Source organism: Phaethon lepturus, unplaced genomic scaffold (assembly GCF_000687285.1).
Source record: "Phaethon lepturus isolate BGI_N335 unplaced genomic scaffold, ASM68728v1 scaffold14626, whole genome shotgun sequence".
NCBI lineage: Eukaryota > Metazoa > Chordata > Aves > Phaethontiformes > Phaethontidae > Phaethon > Phaethon lepturus.
In genome coordinates, this window is record NW_010544234.1 from 843 (window position 1) to 9,160 (window position 8,318).

The 8,318-nt window shown below is 40.2% G+C and overlaps 1 protein-coding gene across 1 annotated transcript in view; it reads left to right on the forward strand.

Moving 5' to 3' along the window:
- The first annotated feature begins 3,574 nt into the window (after positions 1 to 3,574).
- TXNDC5 (thioredoxin domain containing 5 (endoplasmic reticulum)) overlaps positions 3,575 to 8,318 on the forward strand; it is an 18,586-nt gene continuing 13,842 nt past the window's right edge. Inside the window, exons 1-3 of the mRNA XM_010288615.1 lie at positions 3,575 to 3,723; positions 6,481 to 6,586; positions 7,871 to 7,967. Of these exons, the coding sequence (XP_010286917.1) occupies positions 3,635 to 3,723; positions 6,481 to 6,586; positions 7,871 to 7,967 (292 nt within the window). The 5' untranslated portion in view covers positions 3,575 to 3,634. The remainder of the gene's footprint in view (positions 3,724 to 6,480; positions 6,587 to 7,870; positions 7,968 to 8,318) is intronic.

The window sequence follows — 8,318 nt, forward strand, 5'->3', positions numbered from 1 at the left end:
CCAGATGAGCTTGGCACAGTCTTCATAGGAGAGCCCGTGCCAAACGGGCCGTTGCAGAGTCCAGCGCATGCTGCACATCCTCAGCGTGCATCAAAGAGAGCGCTGGCCTTGCAAACTTGGACGGCGCTGTGCCCTTGAGAGCGCTGGGGATCTCTGCCCAACTCGAGTGTGAGGGAGCTGTGTCGATTCCCAGACTTGTTGTGGCTTCCCTGGACATTCTTCTCACCCTTAGTAAGCCTCCTCCAGACCTCTGGTCTCAGCTTGAGGATCCTTGCTCTGAACTCCTGGCTCCTGACAGGGAGCAACAGGGTCAGGTTTTGGGTCCAAGGGGAAGAGAAGGAAAGAGGGAACATCCAAATGCTTGAGAGGGGTGCTTAGACGTACCAGTGGTTTTGTAGTCAGTGGGATCAGGCGGCAACCTGACAGCCCTGGAGTCTATGTCAGAGCCTCTTGCCCTATTCCTAGGTGATGTTAATGTGCTAATCTCCTAATGCTTCTCACAGAGGAATGCGTTTTGGCACTGCTCCCTGTAGTTACAAGGGAGAAGCCTAGCAAAAAACCCAACATTCAGCTAGGATTGTCTTTCAGATTGCTGTGGACACTGCTAATGTTGCATCATCAATGCTACCAGTAAGAGTTGGGATAGACAGAGCTGACATAGCTCTTCTCTTCTGGATTCTTAAAACAAATGCTGCTGAGGGCCTCACTCCCATGAGGTTCTTCATTTGTTTCAAATATTGTGGGCTACTCCAGAAAGAGAGCATTCCAAGTAATTGCCATCGGATGTCTAAGGTTTTCAATCATCAGGCTGTCCCCCTTGGTAGCTACACTTGACAAAGGACAGAACCATGAGCAGGTTACTCTCTCGGTGGCACTAGATATTCTTAAGATGTTGGCCGTGCCAGTTGTATGTCTACAGAGGAATGAGGTTCCCTTGGTTTCTTACAATATCAAATGAGTAGTTTCATTGCATTATTTTGACGATTACTGATCTTTTCAACATACATGGTCTCTTGGTAAATCTCTGGAAGGCCACTGAGCTGAAGCAGACTTGATCACCAGAGTTTGTTGCTGTTGAATTGAACTCTATTGACTGGATTTTACCTTGGTTGGATTCTTTTGCCCAGAGTGAGACTGGTCCTGTGCTGCTTGTACCGTTATACTTGTCTATCCCAGGGTCTACCAACATTTTTAATTGGATAATGATTTGTGCTATATCTTGCTGTGGAACTGCCCTTGCTAGCTGCAGAGCTTGAGCTCTACTGGTGGCCTCCATAAATGTCTGTCTTCATTGCTGACTGCAGAGGGCTTATCAGTAATGGCAGTTTTGACATATATGGTCCTTACGTACCTGTACCTCCCTCCTTGTCATGGCCCAGGAAGTCCACCGTACAGTTTTCCAGATGAGAAGTGCTGATACTGTAGGAGAAGCACTGACTTGGTAGCATGAGGTAGAGCAGCCTGGCACTCTATAGATACTGCCACAGCAAAATAATCTTCAAGCACAAGCCCTCGTGGCACACAGTTCCTCAGATTTAAAATGGGCAGCCTGTCTGCAAACTCTTACGAATAACGTCCTTTCACCCATACCTCCTGATGCTAGTGGTGTACAAGAAGCAGGGGTTTGTTTTTTATTTTTTTAGAAAGGTGGATCTTTCCTACGGCCTTGTTAGTCTCTGCTGGATCTTCGTTTATGTTTGTGAACAGGCGTTATGAATGCTTGCAGTGGCCTAGCCCATGTAGGGAAGGAAGAGCAGGACTCCTCATTCATGCCCAGGTCTCCACTGTCCCCAGTGGTAGAACTGGCTGCTCCTCCAGCCCCCCCATGTCCTGTAGAGTGGTAGCAATGAAAGACTGTGTAGGTACATGGGGCCAAGAGAGGCGTGTGATGTTGCATGGTCTTGCTCTTTTTATTTTTGACTTCTCTGGTTTTATATATTCTGCAGCTATACCTTACGAATTCCGGAAAAAGTATTTTGGGGGCTGTCTTTTCTTGTGTTTCCTTCTATGTAATACTGAATTTTTTTGAAAACCAGAAATGACTAACTAGTTGATTACTGATTCAGATATGAGCCTTTTCCTGCTTTGTTTTCAATTTCAGCTCAATCTGAAGAAGGAAGGGAAAGGGGAACTTTGTATATAGCAGAGATCACAGTGTTATATATGGACAAGGCAGCGCTGTTCTGTGCTTCAAAAACAGCTAATTAATTTCTTGAGATTGCCTTGCCTAGTTTTCCATGCTCTGTTCTTTAACACCAGTCAGTATTCATTTGGTGTTTAAAGTCCCTGCAACTGCTAGGGAAAGGGACCAGGGAATCCAAAATCCTCCTTTTAATTCAAGCTCCATGAAAGAGTTGACTATGGATGGACTTAAGTCTGAAGTTAAATATTTAAGGAATATTTAATTTTAGTAATAACACATTGTATCCCTTTGCCATGACAATTCAGAGTAAGATCATAAGGGAGGTTGTATTGCCCCACGTAGTGGGAGTATGTGTGACCCACTGCAGCTGATTGTAATAGGACCTTATTAAGGTTGGAAGACGTTCTTTATGTTGAAGTAAATCCTGAGGGGTTTTTTTTTTTTCCTTTATGATATCAGGATACCTGGAAAGGTATGAATCCATGCAGCTTTTCTACAAGTGGACTCAAAACCAGTTGTATAAGTGAAACTGTTTTAAACGGGAGCGACTTCCTCCAAAGTCCTAATGGTGTTTTAATTGTTACTTACAAAGCAGACTGTCTAGGTCATGCCAAGGGCAGTAACAGCTTTCATACTGTCAGGTTGAGAATGTTTTCTGTTAATCCAATTATGTATTTTTAGATGTCTTGGAGGCTTGGCAAAAGCAGCCGCTGAAGAGAGAGGAAAATCCATTTCTTAAAATTTTTCATTGTAGCTATAGGAATAGGGAATTGCTGTAATGACTTGAAAGACAACGAGAAGAATAATAGCCATTTTCTGCTTCTGGGGAGCTACTATTGTAGCAACTGTATGAGGTCAGTTTTCTGAGTATATGCAGATGTAATTAGTTGATGGTGTGCTGCTGGGGCAAAGCATGGTACAGGAGGGTTTTGAGGAACCCTGTTCAGAAATCAGTCCTAATGCATTTTCATATCTCGCGAGTTACAATTCCTGTGGTGCATGCAAGAGGCTAAAAACCATTATCTCCTTCCCTGCTGTTAAAATATACAGTATTTTTAAATGTTAGAGCGGAAAGCAAGCTACACAGCCTTGCAGGACTTTTCTAGAAAGCTGGAAGAGTGAGAGTGCTTTTCATAATAGCCTCACTAAATTCAGGGGGCGTTCAGTAGGCTTTGTAATGTAAAAGGATAATAGCAAGAAGTTCTCATCGCTTGATGATTTTTACATGAGATGCATTTGCAGCATCCTACAATACTTAATAGTAGTCATTGTTGCTTAGTGTAACAGTGCTCGAGTATGGAAAATTTCTGACTGCGCTATTTTTAAATTTATCAAGATCTCTGACCATTCTGCATATGACTTTTCCATAGATTCATTCCCCTCTAAAAGTGAGCAACTATTAAGCAAATGCTTTGTTCCATCTGTCACAGGTGTGGACATTGTCAGCGTCTCCAGCCAACTTGGAATGATTTGGGAGATAAATACAACAACATGGAAAATCCACAGGTCTATGTTGTTAAAGTGGATTGTACTACAGATACTCCACTGTGCTCTGAATTTGGCGTCCGAGGATACCCTACGTAAGTATAAAAGGATGTCTGCTCCTATTTCTTTCTTTTTTGGTTTTCCATGATGCTCTGCCAATTTGTTGAAGCTAACTTCTAAGCTATAGTTTTTTATGGGTTTCTTTGTAGCCCTTTGGAACTCATGTGTTCATTTTAAGCCTTTTTACCGTGTTGCCAAGTATCATGCGGTACATACTTCTCTTACTCTTTTTTTTTTAAAGAAACTGTTTTATGTCTTGGAAGATGGCTGTGTTTAAATGAAGTCCAGAATTGTCCTTTTTTCTGAAAGTGCCTCTTTCTCAAGCAACAATACATTATACAGCCATGATATGCATGATAGAGCTGGTCCTTGGTAACGGTACTTTTCAAAATAACCTGTCACAAGCTCATCAGCACACTGATGAATTCATATTGTGAATATACATTCATAATTAATGTATAGATGGTCTCTTACATTTTTGAGTGAACTTGGTGCTCACATTAATAGTTTCACTTAGCAGAGCAGTGGTGATATTGTACAGACTTTTTTTTAGGTAATTTTGCTTATATTGATCTAGGAGAAATTCATATGGAGTTTAAGGTTGTTAAATTTATCCTGTTCTAAAGGTTGTATGCCTTACTGCCTCAGCTTTGGTAGGCATAACATGATCTAGAGTATCTATGAGAGGTCAGCCTGGACAGTGCTTTTGGGTTAGATACATGCGTTCCCATTTTAGCTGCCAAAATTTTTCACTTGTGTCTTCTTTAAAGCCACTTGCAAAAATGGATGGGATCATTTCAACTGCTTTACTAATTACTCATCTTAGTTGGGGGTAGGTGGAGAATGTCGTCTTCTGTAGCCCTTCCACAGCCTGTATTTTTGAGTTTCCTTCCCTTTGCTCACTTTGTCTGGTGCTGCTGCTGACTCCAGCAACAGCCTGAACTTGACATACGCTCCTGGCTGCACCCACTTGGACACAGATGAGTGTGAGAGTAGAAGTTTAGAGTTATAAATAGCGAAGTCCTTATTGAAATAGGAATTGTACTTAAGAGCAGTTTGTGACTTAGTTCCACTAGAAATACCAAGAAACAACGAATATTACAACTCTACTTTGATGTCCCCAAAAGTGAGCATTGGTCATTTTTGCATATTTGAATAGATCATTGTGGTGCTGTTCCTTGTAAAATAGAAAAAGTGGCAGAGACTTTGAATAAGAAAAAAAATGAACAGATGTATCGTTTCCCTCTCCTCTAAGGTTATTTAATATCTAGGAATAGTTAGCACTTGCTTTCATCTACTTGAAAAGTACAAATGATAAGGCAGTCATCTGCTAGTTACAGAAATACAGAGATGAAGGGGAATTCATGATACCGATTCTCTTCCTGAGTCAGTTTTAACTAGCCTGTTTTTAAAAACCTCCAGCGAGGGAAACTCCACAGCTTCCTCAGGCACAGAGGCATTGTCGCAAGTCCAGGATGTGCGGGTCCCTGCACTGCTTTTCCAAACATCCGTCAAAGGAAAGGTTGCATGCCCTTTCCATCCCCTGAGAGTGAAACTGGCTGAGCAGGTCCCTGCGCTCATTAGTACAGTTGTCTCAGGACTATTTGGTGCTGCAAAATACTCTTCTCAACTGAACTACAGAAAATTTACCCTCATTTGAGGAAAATGAAAGTGCTGCTGGCTCTTTAAGCTGATAGCTTTTTTTCTTGTTACTCTTCAAAAATATTACCATGAGGTGTATTTTAGGTGTTCTTCTGTTTAATTTTTGTTGTTTCCTTCTTATTATGAAGTTGCTCTTTTCCCCCCCCCCAAAAAAACCCATTTTGACCTTTTACTATCACAAGGAATATTCATGAATACCTTAAATAGAAAAGGCAGTGGGAGCTCCTGTCTCTTTTGAATGTATTTGCATTTCGGGGTTTTTCAACACTTTCATATGTTCATTTTTTCCAACTGTGGAACAAGAAGAGAGAGAAAAACATTTCAAGAAAAAAAAAAGGCAATACAAAATGGCAGCTTGGCAAGGGGAACTGAGGGCTAGGTGACAGTAGTAATTGAAACTATGATTTGATTTAAAAAATAAGACTAGGCCAGAAGTCGGTATTGCCCCTTTACCAAATATATTTCCAATTTTAACTTAAATATTTAATAGTAGAAGCTTTACGTAGTTTATGGAAAAGTTTTGATAGCAATTATTAAATGTTAGAACCATGAAGTCTTTAATACCTACAAGCAGCCACTTATCTCCTTGTCCTATTGACTTGTTTCAGCGTGTTTTTAATCAGTTTGATACCACATGAAAAGTCCTACATCTGACGAGCAGTCAGAGAACAAAACATGAGAAAGAAATTCCTGGGAACCTAAGCATTGGATATTTCTCCTTTGGCAATGGTGAGGGGTGAACAAAACAAAATGGATGCTTTTGACAAACTGAAATAGGATTCATAGGCATAATGAATGATTAACCCTAGAACTGAATGCTGCAATGTTTTATTTGCTCTTGCTTATTGATCAAAGTAATATTAGGCTATGTAGATTTTTAACATGGTATTTCTTTTTTGCTATTTTTAAAATCTCTTTTAAAAGCTTACATGGAAATGAAAAAGTCTCCTACGTTCTAGCCATGACCCTTTAAGTTGAGGGAGATGCCTGATGCTGCTGTGAATAGTCAAGCGAGCTGTTACTGCAGCCTGAGCTGCATTGCTGTGGATTAGCAAAGCATGGTTAGCTTTCAGAGAATGTCCCTGTGTGAAACTTTTTGCCTTACTCTTTTCTACATTTTGATCCTTTAGGCTAAAGCTGCTTAAACCAGGACAAGAGCCTCTGAAATACCAAGGCCCTAGGGACTTCCAGGCACTGGAAAACTGGATGTTGGAGAAACTAAATGAGGAACCATCTGTAAGTGAAAAGGAAATACTAAAAGGAAATATTCCCTTCTGCAGACTTGCTTATCTATCATTTCTACTGGTTAGGTTTCATTTTCCCAGAGGAAATCTGCTCCCAAGAATAAAAGTGAGGTGGCAACAACAAAATGGAACAGCTTCCACTAAGTCAGAGTAGCAGTTGAAACTGTCATCCTGTGACTGCCCTTTGCTTCCTGTACCTAAAACTACAGTGCATAATGCATTTTTTCATGTTCAGCATGTTGACATTTTAAGATACAATTTAGTGTCAATTCAGTTGACAGCTGTAGGCCATAATGTCTCTAGAATAAGAAAAGCAATTTAACTATAATACATGATAAACTGCATTTGTGTTGGCCTTAATTGACCTCTTAAAACATGGATGCCATCCTTAGCTCAGTTCTTATCTAATAATGTTGTAGCCTAAAGAAAGGGTTTAAAATAATCAGTTAGGTAAGTTAAGCTAATATCACTAAGAAAACCCTTGAGTTTCGAAGCACTTACATATAGTAGCCAAGCCTTGCCTAAAATTAAATTTATAATTCCTGGTTTTAATCAAGGTAAAGCTTTAGTGATTGCTGAACCACAATGAGAACATGATTATATTTAAACAAATCTGGTGTTTTTAATAATTAAATGCTAAACTATTTTAAGAAATGTACTTTGAAGTTCTTAAAAAAAATCTTTCCAGCTCTGACCCTAATATCTAGAAAGTAGTTCACCTGCAGCAAATCCATTGGCACTTCAGCAAAAGCAAGTTGCCTATAAAGCGTTTGCTCTTTTCTTCTTGTTGTTGCCTTCATGGAGCCATTAGGTACCTCTTCTCTGCATTAGGGGAGCAGAAAATAGCTTTTTCACTAGCTGTTTTTAAATAGCCCCAAGACCGCTGAAACTGGTGCTATGGCAGATGTGGGTGATGCATGATGCTACAGAGGAACTGTTATGTAATCTAAGCGTATTAATATATGGTGATGTGATGAATGCCATAGCAATTACTGTTATCTGTGACTATACTACAGCACAGTGAAAAACTCTGTTTTTCCAATGACTGTGATAGCTCTCTCCTATGTGGTAGTCTTTTTCACATTTTGCTTTGAAGTAGTTGTTTGTTAGGGAACATCAAATACCTAAATCAAGCTAAATAAGGACGTTGATTTAGGAATTTGAAATTTCAGAGTACAGGGTTTACAACGCTGCCACAGAATGGTGTGATACAGGAATCAAATATTGTATATTTTACTGTACAAGACAAATAAAAGTTAATTTTTCTCGTTAATAGGATCCAGAAGCTGATGTGGAACCACCAAAAGCCCCTGAACCTAAGCAGGGAATGTATGAAGTCTCAGCAGACAATTTCAAGATGCACATAGCAGAAGGTAACTATTTTTTCATAAGCAACAGGTATTTGTTTACGGAGACATCAGTAGTGAGAAGTCTGCATCAGAAATGTTAGTTTTCAAGGCACCTCCTTCCCACTTTTATTTTCCAGTAATACCTAGTGAAAGAGGATGAAACTACTGTGTAAAAGTGCGGTAGTTTAATTACATACTGCACACCATGAGAAAGTTTAAGCATGGCAGTCCACTCAAAGCAGTGAAGTTAAGGCCCCTAATCACATGGAAGAAGCTAGTGGGGCTTGCTCGACTAAACTGTTTCTTTCTCCAGGTTCCTTGCTCAGTCACAGTCTTGCCACGCGCTCTGTTTTTGCCAGCCCCATTTCCTCTTTC